This window comes from Rhinolophus hipposideros (assembly GCF_964194185.1).
Source record: "Rhinolophus hipposideros genome assembly, chromosome: 1".
NCBI classification, from domain to species: Eukaryota; Metazoa; Chordata; class Mammalia; order Chiroptera; family Rhinolophidae; genus Rhinolophus; species Rhinolophus hipposideros.
The window spans coordinates 25610660-25629670 of NC_138047.1; the positions used below are offsets into that span (position 1 = coordinate 25610660).

A 19011-nucleotide genomic window follows, 5' to 3' on the forward strand; every position below is an offset into this window, starting at 1 on the left:
TGTGCAGGTTGGATAATTTCCATTGATCTATCATCAGGTTCACTGATCTTTCCTCTTTCATCTCCATTTTGCTATTGAGCCTATTCAGTGATTTTATAATAAAAAAAAAAAAGTATTACTGTATCATTCTAAAATTTCCTTTGGGTTCTGATTTATATCTTTTATTTGCTGATGAAAATTTGCTGAGACTTTGTCTTTCCATTCTTTTCAAGTGTGTTCACCCTTACTTCTTGGAACACTTTTATAATAATAGCTAGTTTAAAATCTGAAAGGTAAATCATCGCCAGCAGACTGGGGAAGAAGACATGACAATAATTTCAACATCTGTGCTTTCTCAGTGTTGCCATCTTTTGATCATATTTTACTATATAAGTTGAGATTTTCCTGGTTCTTCATATGCCAAGTAAGTTTGGATTTTATCCTGGACATTTTGAATATTATCTTTTGAGACTCTTGGTCTTATTTAAATCCTGTGGAGAACTTGATATTTTTGGTTTAGCAGGCAACTTATTCAGTTATATCAGTCTCTAAGTTACAACTAACTTTCTCTGGGTAGTGGTCATATCCCATACTTCAGTTCTCAAAGTCTGTGCAGAAGTTTGGGCATGGACCCAAGAGTTCACAAACAATTTGATGGGGTCACTTTCCTGTTTTCCTCCCTTTCCATTATCTCACCAATACTTTCAGTTCTCTTGGACTCCCCTTTTTAGTCTTCTATCCCAAAATCTGGGACTGTATTTGCCATACTTTGCAACGTATTTAACTACAACTAGGACTACAGGAAAAAGAGCTGCAATATAGGGAAAAAAAGAACTCAGTGGAAGTTGTACCACCCTTTTGGGGCCACTGCTCCTCTGATTGGAGAAGAAAGTTACCCTCCTTGGAGTTTTGGGTACCTTTCGGCCCTTACTGTCACCACGGTCTCGACCTCTACCGTGTGGTGACCAGGGGGCTGGGACACAAGAGAATAGAGCGGAAAATGAGTATTTTTTCCTTCTTCAAGCACGTTCCTACTCCTTGAGCCTAAACTAGTTTTTCCTAGAGCTTTCTCTGCCATTTTCCAGTGTCCACTTCTTGGCTTTAGGCTGCCTTGAATCCAGGCCAGGGAGTGGGTGGAATCATTTTGAGTTCAGTGGAACTTTGAATTCTTGTCTTCTTCCCCAGTCTGCCTGAGATAATTTACCTTTCCGAGACCTCAGTAGTAACTCCATGCGTTCTACCCAGGGTTTTTTCAGCTGTATTTAATGAGACATGCAGGGTGGTTTGTGCTTATCCCATCTTAACCAAAGATCACCTTAGGTATATTTTTTACCTTTGTGTAAGTTAACAGGTATTCATTGAGGTTGTGAATTACACTTACTGTGACTTTGCTGGACAGTTATACCAAAAAACATGCATATTTAAAAATTAAAGGATACAGAAAAGAAAACTAAGCTATCTGGAAATTTTCGGAAAAAGTACACAGTGAAATAAACATTCCATCCATAATTAAAGTTTGTATACTTTATGTTTGAATTCAGAAATCGACATTTGCTGTTTGGATAGTATTTCTATAGCACGGATACTAGGGTGGGAATAGCAGAGAGCAGGGTCAGGGAAGACACAAAATGAGAGAGATGTGAACTGATAAGAACCAGATTAGTGTGGTTGTGTAGATATGCATTCTAGAGGAAGAGATGAAAGCCGGAGAGGAGTCTCATTCAGTTAGCCACTCACAGTGTCTTATTAGAGATTGCTAATAATACATTACCACAAACACGTGGTTAGCAAGAGTTAGAAACACATTGGTATGAATTTCAAAAATGTTAGTTTTAGAATGTAGAACATGTGCTGTGCTAAATAATCAGTCCTGTACTTTGAACTGTTCTATCCTGCCATTGAAAGTAAGTCTTCTGGGTTTCGTTTGGGATTTTTTTGTTTGTTTGTTTGTTTTTGTTTTTTTATTATTGGGGAGCAGTTTTATTCCAGGACCCATCAGCTCCGAGTCATTGTTTTCAATCTAGTTGTGGAGGGCACAGCTCACTGGCCCAAGTGGTAATCGAACCGGCGATCTTGGTGTTAGCACTGCACTCTAACCAACTGGCCGCGCTCTTCTGGGTTTTTAATTAAAATGAATTTCTTTTGCCATTCTTGTTTTTACTTACTAGAAATTTCTTATGGCAAATTGAACAAGTACTACCTCTTTTGATCTAAACTTGTGATATTTATCTTTGATCTTTTTTATAAATTAAATTTTCAACTTTGAAATAAGTAGAGATTCACAAATAATTCACAAATAGTTTTAGATTCACAAATAATATAGAGATCCTGTTTACCTTTTCCCCAGTTTTCCCCAATGGTAGCATCTTACAAAACTATAGTCCAGTGTCACAGCCAGAATACTGACACTGATATAGGCAAGATACAGAAAAATTCGACCACAACAGGGCTCCCTAGTTGCTTTTGTACACCCATCATTCTTCCCCTCCCCTCTACCTCACCCTTAATCCCCGACAACCACTAATATGTTCTCTATTTTTATAATTTTGTCATTTTAAGAATGTTATATAAGTGGAATCATGCAGCATGTAACATTTTTGGGTTGGCTTTTTTCACTTTTCACAATTTCTTGGCGATTCATCTAAATTATTGCATGTACAAATAGTTTGTTCCTTTTTATTGCTGAGTCGTACTTCATGACTTATTTTTCAGCTACATTTTGCCATTATTTGGGGGGGTTGCAGTCTTGTTACTCCGTTTTTCTGATTTATATATTTGCTTTGGAATTTAGACTAAAAGCAAAACCGTAGGAACATTCCAGTTTTCCTTTCCAAATTGCATTTAAGTTAATCATTCATAATGTGTTGGCATCACTAAGTCTTACAAATCTTACGTGCAAGTAGACTCTCTTCTTACATTTCCTAAAGTAGGAGATCAAAACACGTAAGGGGGAATCCTACTTGAAGAATATTTAGAACAGCCCCTGTCCCAGTACACCTTCATGCTAGTCTGGGGTGGAGCAGGAAAGAGCCTGTTACTGGACAGCACCCAGCAGTGAAAGAAGTGTGTTCACATTACAGGCCAGCATTAGGATCTTACTGTTTTCATTAGTCAACATGGTTTTAGTTGTTGAACCAAATTTCCAACCCCACTAATGAGGGAAAGAATGGAAACTTCCAGTTTTTAAATTGTGGTAGATAAGTCTGGGACCAAATTCTGAAGTATGTTAAATGCTCATCTAAGGAACCTAGATTTTATTCCAAGCAGAAATGAAGGAATGAAGAAGTGAATAAATAATTGGCTTGCAGACAGCACTTAAATTAGCTATAACTAAGTAGAAAAGTTAGTAGTGTTCAAAATATCATTTTAACCTTTTGAATACCAGTGTTACCTTCCACCTTAACAAGAAGTAACTGGCTGTTTTGATTTTCATTTAAAGAGAAATAGGCATAGATATATAATAAAGGTTTATTACTATCATATCAGGTTAGTTTTAAGTACATGCTTTGGAGAGAAAAAGAAAGGATTATTAGAGATTTTCACACTTAGCAAACACTGGTGCTTATCCCTACAGTTTTGGAAAAACTTTTCCAGGAATTTTTAAACTGTGATTTTGCTGATGGCAAATATAAAATGAGAATTCTTTAGCAGAAGTCGATCTCATCGTTACCTACTTTATACAATGTTTTTGGGGGGTTCCTTTTTTGCTAGAGAGGTTTGTGCATATTTTAACTATTTTTTACACAGTGATCATCTTTAAGTAGTCATAGAAAAGTTAATGAGTGAAGAAATGCTGCTGAATTAATCCACCCAGTAATCCAAGGCACTTAAAGAAATACATGCTTTAATGTGAGCAAAGATTTTACTTGATTAGTGCTCTATTTCTCAATTCAATGATCAAACTTAGGGAAATCTAAATCAAGATTTTTGACTGACATTCAGTTGGATTTGATTGGGGTATAGGTAACTACATAATGTTTTAGTATGACTTTAAGTATTCTGATTATAATTATGATATATACTCTGCTACTATTTTTAAAGGGTTTTAACTTCATGTCTTTCATATATGCACATATTCTTAATAAATTATTATAATAAATAAAACACACCTGAATATATAAACCAAACTTTCTGCTTGCCAAAATAATCTTGACTCTGCATCTGACTATCCATATTGACTCTGATCTTATTCTGTATACAAGACTAGAATCAGCCCACTTGACTGACTTCGCACTAATGAAGTAAACATATAGGTGGCAGAAATGGATAATAGACACCTAGAAATATTTATCAGTATCATTATTATTATTTGTTACTGTTTAACAGTAGTTAGAATAATGAATAGAGTCAAAGAAAAAATATAGTGCCTTGTGAATTTACTCTGGGTACAGTGAAATTTGGTCTAGTCTTCTTTCTGGTTCTCTGTAGTTACCCAAAGGGTGTAGTGAAAAGAGGTTTTAGAGCCATTCAGACCAGAATTCAAATTTCACTGCTTCCACCTGGTAGCTGCATGGCCTAGGGCAAGTTGTTTAACCTCCTCGAGCCTCGACTTTGGGTATTACTTTTTTTCACTTAGAAAATAGGTAGTTATGAAAGTTAAAGGAAATAAGTTTATAGAGCATCTAGCACAGTGCCTAGAACGTAGAAATCTGTGCTTTGAGTGAGAAATAAAACAAGTAATCCTACTACTTATAGGTAGAGTTCCTCTTCTAAAACAAATACTAACATCCCATTTTTCTTATAATTCCAGAATTATATATAAATCTTCATTAATTTTGCATCTCTGAAATATTTTACAGATTTAATAAAACTGCTTATTTTTTTAAAAAGGCTGTACTTTCCAAGGGCACATTATTATATTTATAAAAAGAAAAATCCAAAATAAATATAATCTAAAAGTTTTCTTTTCACATTTCTAGAGGTTAAAGCGTTTGTGACACATGGATCTATTTTAATCCTTTGCTCTTTGATTTTAGCAGGAAAGGAAGGACAAGAAATCCTGGGGCCTGAAGCTCAAGCAGATGAAGCTGGATGTTCAGGTACTCTCTTGCCATTTCCTTTTGTACTAGATAGTCTTTGAACAAAGCCTTTTGTTCACTGGTTTTTGCATTCGTGAGTCCTGAATTTAGTCTATTAATATTTCCTCCTCTTTTATTTTCTTACTCTCCTTAAATGTGTCAGTACAGAGGCAGTATATGAAAGTTAGGAATTTATATTCTTTAAGTACAATTTTAAACTTATAGATTGATACAGTAGAGCAGATTTCCATCTTTAAAGATGACAAGTATAATCTACAAATAATCCAAAATATAAGTGTTTGAATGATGATTTTAATTTCTGTCAAAATTTTTACCAAGGTTATAAAAATGTAGATCTATTTTGAGTTTCATTATTAGTTACCAGGATCTGCATTAAAATTGCCCACAAGACAGAAAGCAGAAGAGAGAAGAATAAGCAAGTATCCTGGGTTATCTCTAAACCAGATGAGAATCATGAATATTGATGAGTTGAATGAACATGTCACAGCAAACAAGAGAATCAAAAATGTTTCTTGTGCTTTCTGTGAGTGAAAAAAGCCAAAATAAAGTGGAACTACAGCAAATAAAGAAATTTGCTCCTAGGTAACTAAAAGTATATACTCCCTGAGACTTAAGCCTCTTCCTCTATAATAAATTCAGATCAGATTTAAAAAGCAAAAGAGTAAGTGCGAAACTGAAATCTAGACCTTGTGTACAATTCCAGGCACTTACTGTGTCACATACGTCAGCTAGAACTCTTAGAATGTAAGCTTCAAAAATGAATTCCAAATTATTAAGACATTTCCTTAAAATACTACACTTAAAATTAGTGCAATTGTATTTTGTACATTCAACTATAAATTAAGTATTCTAACATATAGTTTTAATTAAATTTTCTGTGTTCTCTTCTTTGGTTTAACATTTATAGTTTTATTTTTTCCTTTGCAGTGAATTTTAGGAATATTCCATATAATCATATAAATTATCTTTCATTATGTAAATGAGTATGTTTCATAGTAATGTGTCAAAACACATTTTTATCTCTAAGATAAACATTAGCACTCCCATACAGTCAGTCAGCTCTGTAAAACAGAGTAGATCTTTATGCTGTTATTAATGGTATGTTCCAAATTAATTAAATAATAATGGAATATGTGATAATTTATGATGCCCGCAGCCTAAGATTTTATATTCTGCTTTTAACTTGGTTGTGTTTAACTTGCATAAATAATGTATTCAGGTACACTTATCAAATATTTGTCATGCTGAATTACACATCATACAAAAGATTTAAACTGGTTGTTTGTTATTAGTAAAATTATGTTAATAAACACAAAAGACTGTTGTTTATTACTCAGTTCCAGGTTTACAGTATTTTACCTCAGAATTTGCCCTTCACTACAAAAATGAATGAATTCTTTCAATTCGGAGTATTGAGTCGTACATAATTTCCCTCCTTCCCCACCCCCCCAAAAAAAAATCACCTCTGGAAGGTAAAGTAACCTTGTGTTAACCAGAGTTGCTGTGGAAATGTAAGTTGTCCCCACCCACAAGATGATTCCTGCTGCATTATTTCCCTGCGACGCGGAGAGTTAGGACTAAGCACACATTTAAGAAAGCCCTGATCAGTGCAGTTTTAAGGAAAGCAGGATGGAATTAGATATTGGAGACTTTTGAACAGTTCAACTTAAAGTTATGTTTTACCTTTGCTGTTGTTACGTCCGTGACTTCTGGGGAATAATGTACTGACACAGTAAACAAAAACATTGTACAAAGGTCACCATCATTCTTTCAGAACTTTGTCAGATCCTTTCTATAGCTGACTTCCTTTTGCAATTCATGAAGTTAAAAGAACTATAGTTGGAGCTTAGTATTCAGAGAGTGAAAAATTCACCCAAACGTCCTTTGTTTCTTCTGAGCGTCCCTTTTCCATTTATATAGTTAATAGTTTAGAGTTTCAGAAATTGAGAATGAAGATAGGAGGAAACTTAAGAATACTTTATTCTGTTAGAAATAGTGCTCGCTTTAGCAGCACATATACTAAAATTATTCTGATAGAAATAAAATCTCGATAGCTAAATAAAAATTTTTAGTTTTTATATTAAATGTTTGTCTCTTTATTATTGTTCCCACTAATTTGTGACTATAACCCTCTAATACTACACTTTGGCAAATTATTATAGTCCTATAATTCTATAATTTGACAATCAACTCTGAGCTTCGTCATATATAAAAGAAAAAAATTATCATTATATGTTTCTGAGAATGTGCTTTTCTCTCTAGTATTTAAATACATAAGTTTATCAGCCTAAGACTAGGAATTTTGCTTTACAGTTGACCTTTTCACAATGTGTACTTCCCAACACTTTAAATTTTATGGGTAAAACTGCAGAATTTCTGGTCTCTGCCTGAAATTGGCTTGGTATATACCAGTTCATGGAGACAGTGTAGTTTAATTGGAAAAGCCCAAATTTGCTACCAGATACCTAATGACAAACCGTCTATTCTAATAGCAATACGTTTTTATTGTGTGATTTTGGAAAAGTTATCTAACTTTTCTGATCCTAATTCTTTACCAGGAAAAATTTTAATTGAGAAATTACTATGTTTGCATTACAGGACTACTTTGAGGAAAATAAGTAACAATTATATAGCACTTACTATATGCCTGGTACAATAATAAGCACATACTAAATTAGTTTAATCCTCACAACAACTCTAAGAGGTACTGTTGTTATCCTCCTAATTTGATATTATATAAATTGATTATGTACTGCCTCATAAATTTCTTAATGGACATATAAAATGTTTCATTTTAAGTGTAAGTGATTACAAACAGTCTAATTTCTGGCATATTAAAAATTACATTTTTGACATCACTTATATTGTGAAATCTGTAACAATTTAATAACTACTATCATTCACTTTTTAAAAAATATCATTAAGCTCTTCAAGAGTCAGAAATGTTATATCATACTGTTTACTCTTTGAACTCATATTTCCAGTCTACATAGAATTTGATGCTGACATAGTATATGTTTCTTGTTTGAAGGTATTTTTTTTTTTTGATCAACTGTCATTACTTTACAAGAAAAACATCTACATAAATTGAAATTCAAGTTTCTCTTTAATATTTAGGAACCACAAAGCTCAAAAGGTTTTTTTTAAAAATTATAGATTGATTTATCATATATTAGTATCACACGGTTGCTCACAACATAAATACATACAAGTTTTAATAAATTATTATTCAAGAAAAATATTACTGGAAATTAATTTAGAGGAACTGACGTATTCTCCAAATAGTTCATATATCGATAGTTTAATGTTACTTATTTCTAGAAGAAAATGTGTTAAGCATTAATTCTGTTTTGATTTTTTGTTTAGTACTGAAATAACCTTATTCTACTAAATAAAAAGATGAAATACATTTTTGTTACAACTGATATACTCAATTCTTTACATATCTTCAGAATTACATGTAAAAAGTTATGGTTATCTATCAGTAAAAATCTTTTTAATGTCCTGTCAACTGACAGTTCTATTAAATGTTCTTCAAGTTTGTTGAAAGCAAAAATTCAAAGCCAACTAATTTGCTAAAGGATTTGTTTTCCAGTCATTAGAATCATTCACTCGTTTTCTGGAACATCAACCAAAAAGGCTTTACCAGTACTTATTCATCAAAGGACTGATACCTGTTTGGGGCTTTTATTTATTTTCCCCCTCACAAAAAGGCACCTGTTTAATATATTCAGAAATAGTTGGGGAAATTGAAATGCTGTTAATTTTAGTACCTTTTGTCAATACATTTTTATATGTTTTTTTTAATCTTACCACATGAATTAACTATATTTTGATCAATACCTTAGAACTACAAACTTGGTTCGTTCAATTTCTAGCTCATTGGTACCTAATAATCTAACTAGCGAAGCCAATTACCAGACTGTCAGCCAAATCAGATTTTCTGTCAGAAAAAAAGTGTCTCTTCATTTTGCTAATTCAAATAAGTGTGTCAGTATATATTTTGAGGAATTTTATAAAAATTTTCTCTGATGAATGTATGAATTATAAATAATGAGAAATATATAAAGTGTAAATAAATTCATCTTTTACAAATAAAATATTCAAATAGTGAGATTATTTAGATCTAATCTAATTTTTATTAATTGTAAAAATCTTTGTCTCCAAATGAGTATATTTACAACCATTTATAGTATATTGGTAAGCTTATAGCTTATTGAAGATACAAGATTCGTGTATAAAATACAGACTATATAATTCTGAAAAGTATACTATTTAAAACTCATCATTCCAGAGTGTGTGTGTGTGTATGTGTGTGTGTAGTTCCTAGGATATAGAAAATATAAACATAAGTGGAGACTGTTTAATTGAAATAAATATTTTAAAATATAATTTGACAAGATATTTTAAGTGTCTTATCAAATACATAAATTTATAAGAAATCACATAAAACACAAATTTTATTAATGAGTTTTATCTAGTTTAACTTGAAAATTTGAAGTTACATTGAAAAGACTCAATGACACTGACTTATACTGCTTTAGCTGTTCAAAAATGCTTATTGTTCCAGCTAATGACAGATGCTTGGAATTATTTTTGAGAATACTCTTTGCTTTACTCTCATCAGGCTCCTAAAAGGCAATGAATTTTTTAATAATAGGGAATGGAACAGGTGAGGCATTAAAGGGAAATTACTCTCACTCCTACTGGCCATATTATTATAGCGCTGATTTCAGAGCTTCCTAACTAGGACCAGAATATCCCCATTTCGATGACCATGTTTTACCCCTGACAGAAATCCGTGTAAACAGGAAAGACTGCAAGGCCTATAGTGAGTGGTTTTATGTTGTCTTGATTAATTAGTAAAGAAGATTTTTTCCCCAATCAGTATTTTGAATTGTTTTTCCTTTGCCAAGCTGGAGGTTTTTACACTCTGAGGCAATGCACCATATTAATGTACTGGATCAATGGAGGGATATGCTTTTTTTTCAAGTTATAGCAAAGGATACTGTGAAAGGGAAGGCTAAAGAGAAGAAACTTCAGGATTCTAAGAAAGAGTATACATTGAAATTGAGGATCTGGAGATAGATTCCCTTAAAACCAAAAGTTTCACCTTACCTCTTAAAGAGTCTTCGCTTACCCCTGGATCCAGTACCCCAGTTTGGTGTCTACTGGCATGAACTAAATAATACAATTCTTAATATATAGGAGATGCTAAATAATTAATAGCTGTTGGCTGTATTAAAAAGGAGAAAAAAAATGATGGATCATCATTATTATTAGGTCATTGACTCTGAGGTTTTAAGCAGCAGCCACCCAGAGGAGTTCTGTTACTTCTACTGTGCAGGAGATTTAGCAATATTGTTTTCACAACTGTTGAACAAAAAGATGCCCATACATCATCAGCTTCATTTGGCTCAATTTTAGCCTGGTGGGAAGTGCTGTTTTACAAATTTAGAACTGACAGTACAGTCTGAAGTGTGTAAGAAGTCACCCATGAGACACTTGGGAGGCATCCTAACCCATTACAGTTACTGCCAGTGTGAAGCAGACTTTCTCCTCTGGAGCCAGTGGGGAAAATGGAGGAAAACCTTAGTTCAGCAGCAGTGCTGTTTTAGAAACTCAGCAGCGATCTGGGCCACTTTCTCAAAGTGCAAGCATTTTGTTCTCTCTTGAACCTTTCTAAATAACTCAGGGGGGAAAAAAATGCCTCTGCTTTAGTGCCCCAGTTAAAGAGCAAGGATAGCCTAGTTTGTATATGAATACTAGGAGAAATAAGAAGCAATTTTATCAATTTGATACTCTGACTTTTATTAGAAATCTTTCTAACCGTAGGTAATAATAAAGACATTTTCTAAGAAATCACATAATTGAATAACTGAACTTCAGAGTGGTTTATATTGAGAATGATTCAGATTTAAAGTACAACTCTAAGTAAATATGATACAATCGGTTTGCCTGGAAAAACTAAGGATTGGGAACTAAGGTTTTCTCTTTTCCTTTTTTCTTTGTTTTATCATTGACTGAGAAACTAAGAATTCAGCCTACTGTGTTCATCTTCTCTGTCTCTTGTTTATCAGTAAAATGGAATAGAACTACAACTCTGAAGCTTAAAAAAGAATATTGTGAAAATTTCAAGACTTTATAACACTTTAAATATTTTTTAAAATGACTTAATAGATTATAACAGAATGAGTGGATTTTGTTTTTAATATTCAGTCACTATTTCCTACAAATTTAAGAATAATCACACATTCTCTCAAGATAATTTCTCATTTAGAAAAACTTTGTGAATGACTTGGTGGTGAAATTGCGTTTTATAAAGTATGCATTTCTGTTAGTAAAAGATGACGACTGCGACTCAGAGGCAGAAAATGAACAAAACCATGATCCTAATGTTGAAGAGTTCCTGCAACAGCAAGACACTGCGGTCATTTACCCCGAGGCGCCCGAAGACGACCAGAGGCAGGGCACACCAGAAGCCAGTGGTCATGATGAAAATGGTAAATGGAGACTCACGGTTGTTTCTCTTTCATCTTGAAAGGATTACTATTTCCATTACTCTACTGCGGGAAGCTACTCTCCCACTGTAGGGAACGTTTTTGAAAACCAAAATGTATTGCAAGTGGCTGTAGAGTAATCTCTGTAATTAATGGAATATTGTCCATAATAACTACAGTATTATATTAGGGGCATCTCACGTATGTAGGGCTGATGCCTCTGCATGTGAAATGCTTAGAACAGTGCCTGGACATTGATTTCCATTCACTGACATGGCAGCAAGTAGTAGAAATGGGAACTGGAATGACCCTTATTGCCCCTTGATTCTTTTCCACTATTATAGCAAGTAACACACGGTTGTCTGGTTCAAAACATACTAATTTGGAGACAAATGTTTTTTCTGTATCTGCTTTAGTCCACTGTGTTGTGGACAGCCAATGTGTAAAGAGTGGCAAAATGCAATCAATAATTATAAAGTGTTCACACTCTCCTGAAAAGAAATAGGTTGTCATTCTGCCCTTCCATGCACTAGTGGTAACAGGTGAAAATAGCATGCAGATGTTCCTAAAAGAAACTTTATGCGAGATCTGTACCAAATAATAAGAAGTTACTTGGAATGTTTAAGAATACTTCAAGTTTTAATATCCTAAATGTGGTTTGATTTTTCCAGGGTTCCCAGTTTAATGGATAGATTTAGCTTAATATTCAAATAATCAATGTTTTTTAAGGTTTTTTTAGAGCAGTTTTAGATTTACAACAAAAGTGAGACAGAAGTACTGAGATTGCCCATAAGTCCCCCTGGCCCATACATACATAGCCTCCCCCATTATCAACAGGACTCGCCAGAGTAATGTTTTTCTACCAAGGATGAACCTCCACTGACACATCATAATCATTCAAAATCCATAGTTTACCTTAGGGTTCACTCTTGGTGCTGTACATTCTGGGGGTTTGGACAAATGTTTCATGACATGTATCCATCATTATAATATCATACAGAGTAGTTTCACTGCCCTAAAAATCCTCTGTGTTCTGCCTAGCCATCCTTTCCCCCTCTCCCCATACCCCTGGCAACTACTGATCTCTTTATGTATCCACAGTTTTGCCTTTCCAGAATGTCATGTAGTTAGAATCATCCAGTATGTAGCCTTTTCAGATTGACTTCTTTCCCTTAATATGCAGTTAAGGTTTCTCTATGTCTTTTTATGGGTTGATAGCTCATTTCTTCTAAGAATTGAATTATATTCCATTGTGTGGATGTACCACAGTTTATTAATCCATTCACAGACTGAAGGAGATTTTCCAGCTTGTGGTAATTATGAATAGAGCTGCTATAAACATCTGTGTACAGATGTTTGTGTGGACAAAAGTTTTCAGTTCCTTTTGGTAAATACCAAGAAGCATGATTGTTAGATCATATGGTAAGAATATGATTGATTTTGTAAGAAACTGCCAGATTATCTTCCAAAGTGGCTGTACCAGTTTACATTCCTTCCAGCAATGTATGAGAGAGAGTTCCTGTTGTTCCACTTCCTTCCCAGTATTTGTGTTGTCAGTGTTCTGGCTTTTTCCTATTCTAATAGGTGTGTAGTGGTTTCTTGTTTTAATTTGTATTTCCCTAATAATATGTGAGGTGTGGAGCATCTTTTCATATTTATTTGCCGTTTGTGTATCTTTGGTTGAGCTACCTATCAAGGTCTTTGGCCCATTTTTTTATTTAGTTATTTGATTTTTTATTGTTGATTTTCAAGAGTTCTTTCTATCTTTTGGATAACAGTCCTTTATCAGATGTGTCTTTTGAAAATATTTTCGTCAGTCTGTGACTTATCTTCTAATTCTCTTGATATTGTCTTTCTCAAAACAGAAGTTTTTAACTTTAATAAAATCCAGCTTTTCAATAATTTCATGAATTGTGCCTCTGCTGTTGTATCTGAAAAGGCATCACCTTACTCAAAGTCATATAGGTTTTCTCCTGTAATCTAGGAGTCTTACTGTTCTATATTTTACAGTTAGGTCTGCAATCCATTTTCAGTTAAATTTTATGAAAGATAAGGTCTGTGTCTAGATTCATTTTTTTTTGCATGAGGATGTACAGTTATTCTATTAGCATTTATTGAAAAGGCTGTTTTTGTTCTTTTGTATTACCTTTGCTCTTTAGTCAAAGATCAGCTGACTGTATTTATGGGGATCTATTTCTGGATAAAGAGAATATCCATTTGTATATTCTCTTGCCAATACCACACTGTCTTGATTACTGTAGCTTTATAATAAGTCTTGAAGTTTGGTAGTGTCAGTCATCCAACTTTGTTCTTCAGTATTGTGTTGGCGACTCTGGGTCTTTTGCCTATCCATATAAACTTTAGAATGTTTGTCAATATCCATAAAGTAACTTGCTGGGATATTGATTGGAATTGCATTGAATCTAGAAATCAATTGGGAAGGACTGACATCTTGACAATATTTAGTCAATTCTTATACATGAACTTGGAATATCTCTTCATTTTATTGAGTTTTTTTTATTTTGTTCATCAGAGAGTTTTTCTCACATAAGTCTCATATTTTGTTAGATTTATACCTAAGTATTTCTACTTGTTTGGTGCTAATGTTGTATTAGTCAACTTTGAAATTCTTAAAGGAAATTGAGAAGGATGGTATAGAAAATAAAATATATTCCATCGCAAGGAGTCAATTATACTTTCCTTAAATCAGAAATCAGCTATGAAAAAAGAGGAGAAACAGAAGTTTCACTCCAGAATAGATAGGATTTCTGTACCTAAATTAGTGACAAAGGAAATAGAAGTAGGGTACTCCAAAATTGTTTTCTCCAGTGTGCCAAAGAACTCATTTATGAAGATTATAGATTATTTCCTCTGGGGACACTGCATTTCAGCTTAATGATTAGTGTTGTGATGATCTACTTGCATATTTGGAGAGTCCATAGTCATTGACATTGTAATCCTGGAAAGCCCTACGCTTTCTACTTCCATTTCTCAGTTGTTGTTTTTTTCTCCCAAAGAAAATGTGTTAACATTTCACCTATAGAAGTAGGTTACACAGAGGGTAACGGGGGTGGGGGGGTGGGAGATGAGGGTAAGGGGGATGAAATATCAGGTGATGGAAGAACTGACTCTGGGTAGTGAACACACAATGGGATTTATAGATGATGTAATACAGAATTGTACACCTGAAATCTATGTAATTTCACTAACAATTGTCACCCCAATATATAAACCAAAAACAACAAAAGAACAAGACAAACAAATGAGAAAGAAAAACTCATAGACACAGACAATAATTTAGTGGTTACCAGAGGGTAAGGGGGTGGGGGGTGGGTGATGAGGGTAAGGGGGATCAAATATATGGTGATGGAAGGAGAACTGACTCTGGGTGGTGAACACACAGTGGGATTTATAGATGATATAATACAGAATTGTACACCTGAAATCTATGTAAATTTACTAACAATTGTCACCCCAATAAATTTAATTTAAAAAATAAATAAATAAAAATAAAAAGTAAAAAAAAATTTAAAAAAATAAAAGCAAAAAAAAAAGTAGGTTACAATAAATATGACAGGGAAATAGAATATTTTTAATACAGAGGGTGCCAAAAAATGTGTACACATTTTGAGAAATGAAAAAAACTATTAAAATTGTAATACTCAATATATACCAATAACAAAAGGTGAATTCAAGTCACGTTTGACTTCTGCAATTACAAGAGGTGCTCACAGTGGTTATCATCAGTGTCCAGCCACTTCTGATTATGGTGAACGACTGCTTGAGTAATGTTGACCAAAGTGTCCACTTGTATACTTTTTTTTGGCACTCCCCAGTACGTATGTGTGTATATATATCAAGTTTTATGTAACAAAAATGCTTTTAGAAAGCTTCAGTGAAAGAAAATAATGAAAGCTAAAGAAATGTTCCATTGCATAGATCAAAATAAGTTAAACCTTATAAAGTCCATTGTTACAAATCAACACAGTAAAATCCCATAAAAATTGGGGTCCTAACCATTCTGAATTAGTAAAACATTTGAATTATAGAATACGTTTTCAATTTGGGTATTCATTACTTTCAGGTATATAATATAATTTAACTGCTAATAATTTCACAGTATTCTATCATACCGGCAGCATCTGTTTACATATAAATAATGACTATCTTCAGAAGCTCTTAAGTATTTAAAGTTTCAGTAGATTACACATGCTCTCCCTGCATTTCATAAGATGTGAACAGGCAAACTTTACTCCAGCAGGTTGAATTATTACCAAGTGCTGAATCAGTGGTGAAGAAATCAAAACTTTTTAAAGGTTTTACATCAAGTAATACTGTCAGTCTGAAATGTTACGCTACCTACCAAAGGAAGATCAGGATACAAAAATTTATTTTAATTTTTTGTTTTTTGTATATTCAAGGTCACAGATAAATTATAGGAAGTTCAAAAAATGGTCAGATAGGTTGTTGTTTTATTTTTAGTAGTATTGCTACCTTAAGTTTATTATAGGAATTCTAAAAAAATAAAAAATAAAACCATTTATTCCTTACGTGACAAGCCTTTATTGACAAAAAGTAATTTTTTTAAAAAAATAATTAAATAATTTTAAAAATATAAACAAAAATTTTCACTTAACTTTTAAACCTATATTCTATCACTTGATTATTATGGCAGATAATCATATTTACTTTTTATTGTTTTATGCCAGTAACCTAAAAGAATAAATTCGTATCTCATGTGTGAGAAAACTCAATAGGTGTTGATTTATAAATGTAATAACTTGCTGTTAAAAATATAAACAACCTGTCATTTTGTAAAATTATTAGTATTTTGTTTATTCATTGGAAAGATTAATCATGAAGGCAAAGAAGAAAATAGAAAATAATGAGAGCGGACAGCCCTATGACACTGTAGAGTATAAGCAGCTTCAGTAATAGAAATCACATTGTGATTGTGGTGCTAAGAATGAACACCTACCATGGTCGACTCTGATTTTTGTCATTGTAATCAGCTAAACACAATAGGATGGACGGGGCAGTCTGGCAAAGAGAATGTCCCAAATGTTGATTTCCCACTTGCCTGTACAAATAGGAAATTCATACTAAGCAAAACAAAACAAGATTTTTAAAGAAATTTCCTTGTGTGGCTAATCTGGACCCCAAAGAAGTGGATCATGTTAGAGTCATCAGCACTAGAATACTCTCTGGTTCCAGTTGCCTCGCTAACAGAACATGCCATCCTAAACTTTGGGGACTTGGGTTGTTTGCTTTTTCATAATTTGAATAAAATATTTATAGTCATATATGATACATATTTCAGTATTTTTACCTAGCTGTGTAGAACCAGATGCTCAGTCTATTATTTTGTGGGCTGGTCGTTAAGCAAGATATTTAATTTACATAAATTTGAATTCCAGTACAGATAATATATGTTTATGAGGCATTTGGAGATTGTTATGAAATTTTCTTTGGTAGTCTGTTTTTCTATGAGAAATTCAAAATGAAGGTAAAGATAGTATTTACAATAAAATGGTACTTAGGACCTTATTTCTTTGAAGATATAAATCAACTATGGAAACCTACTCTTCGTTAAATAATATTAATTGGAAGAGTAGTACTTGGATTCTCAGGCTTAGATTATTACAAATGTAAAAATGTAGTTCATTCAGAGACTTCCAATTTATTTGCTCTGCCTTTATTTTCTGAAAGCTATTATTCATATAGAATTTTATGGAAAATTTGTCAGTATATTTCAGTAGGGGAAAGAACATAAATAATCACACATGAATAGTCTTTAAAGGACAGGTGTAAATCTGGCTTCCATTATACCTTTCTCCCAATATACATTCTTTTGGTCTGAACATGGTCATATAGCTATCCAATTGCCAAGGAGTCTTAGAAACATAGTCTAATTATGTACTACTTACTCTCTGATGACAGTAACTTTATAGAATCATTTGCAAATTTGAAACAATATTGAATAAATAATGATGACATTGTTATCTTTAGAAAGATTCTGTTATGGTATACAAAGCCCTTTAACATGTATACTGTCATTTGCGACAACATGGATGGATCTTGAGATTATTATGCTAAGCAAAATAAGTCAGACAGAAAAAGTAGAGAACTGTATGATTTCACTGATATGTGGGATATAAAACTGAAAGCAACAAAGGAACAAGACAAACTGAAAAACAAAAACTCACAGTTTAGTGGTTACCAGAGGATAAGGAGAAGGGTGGTAGAAGAGGGTGAAGGAGGTCAAATACATGGTGATGGAAGGAGAACTAACTCTGGATGGTGAACACACAATGTGAAATATAGATGATGTATTACAGAATTGTACACTTGAAACCTATATAATTCTAACAATTGTCACCCCAATAAATTTAATTTAAAAAAGAAAAAATATGGATGTATACATTTACAAATATAACCTACATTCAGTTTTACTTTTCTTTGTCTAATTAACCATACAAAAGAAAAAAAGAATTAAGGCTTAGTGAAAAAAAAATATGGGACTTTGAAGTCAGCACACACTTGAATCCTGACTGCATCATTCACTGGCTGCATGACTTTTTAAGTTATTTAACCTTTCTGAGCCTCATATTTTTTCTTCTATAAAATAGAGATGAGTGTCGTCATAATGTTTTGAGGATCAAAACTGGGTAGCATAATATCTGGTACATAACATAAGGACTCCGTGGTAGCTTTCTTAACATTTTTTGAATGTTTTAAATTTAAAATATATAATCTCTTTTTTACAGGAACACCAGATGCATTTTCCCAATTGCTCACCTGCCCATATTGTGATAGAGGCTATAAACGCTTTACCTCTCTGAAAGAACACATTAAATATCGCCATGAAAAGAATGAAGATAACTTTAGTTGCTCCCTGTGCAGTTACACCTTTGCATACAGAACCCAACTTGAACGTCACATGACATCACATAAATCAGGAAGAGATCAAGTAAGTGTGAAAAATGACTGAGAGTTCACTAGCTTACCAAATTTTGAGAAGGCACCCCTCCATAGAAGGCGGCAAGGGTTTTAAAATACTGAAAAATTAAAAAGATGTAATAGACAGTATCTTGTCTGCAGCCTTATAAAAAAATGAAAGTGATTATTTATTTGAATTATCTGGTCATTTCTGAGTTAAAAAGCACATATGAGCATGATTTTAGAGATAACTAAGTTTTTTTCTTTTTCAGATAAGATCTCTTTCATCTCAATTGAATTATTTTGTTTATGCTATAACAAATAACAAATATTTCCTTAAGTTTAGAACTAGATTTCAAAATGCATTCTACTAAAATGTTCAGTGTGGGAAAATAAATATTGGTTACATAAATCACATGACTTACTACTGACTAAATTTAAAAGAAAAGAAAATAATATTAAAGTTTCATTTTCTGTGACCCAATGACTATTCTCAGTATAAGCTGTGATGTTTTCTTTACTATAGTAATGGAAGTTGCCTCCTCTTAGAATCT

General features: G+C 33.0%; 1 protein-coding gene across 19 annotated transcripts in view; it reads left to right on the top strand.

Moving 5' to 3' along the window:
• The window catches only part of ZEB1 (zinc finger E-box binding homeobox 1), a 199340-nt gene that overhangs the window by 159582 nt on the left and 20747 nt on the right, over positions 1-19011 (top strand). For 8 of the 19 annotated variants that reach the window (XM_081057850.1, XM_081057858.1, XM_081057851.1 and 5 more), the window contains 3 exons: positions 4959-5018; positions 11360-11521; positions 18286-18488. In XM_081057850.1, coding sequence (XP_080913976.1) covers positions 18459-18488 — 30 coding nt within the window. In that variant the 5' untranslated portion in view covers positions 4959-5018; positions 11360-11521; positions 18286-18458. Of the gene's footprint in view, positions 1-4955; positions 5019-11359; positions 11522-18285; positions 18489-19011 lie in introns of all 19 variants that reach the window. The other 11 variants (XM_081057847.1, XM_081057854.1, XM_081057862.1 and 8 more) reach the window with 3 other exon arrangements.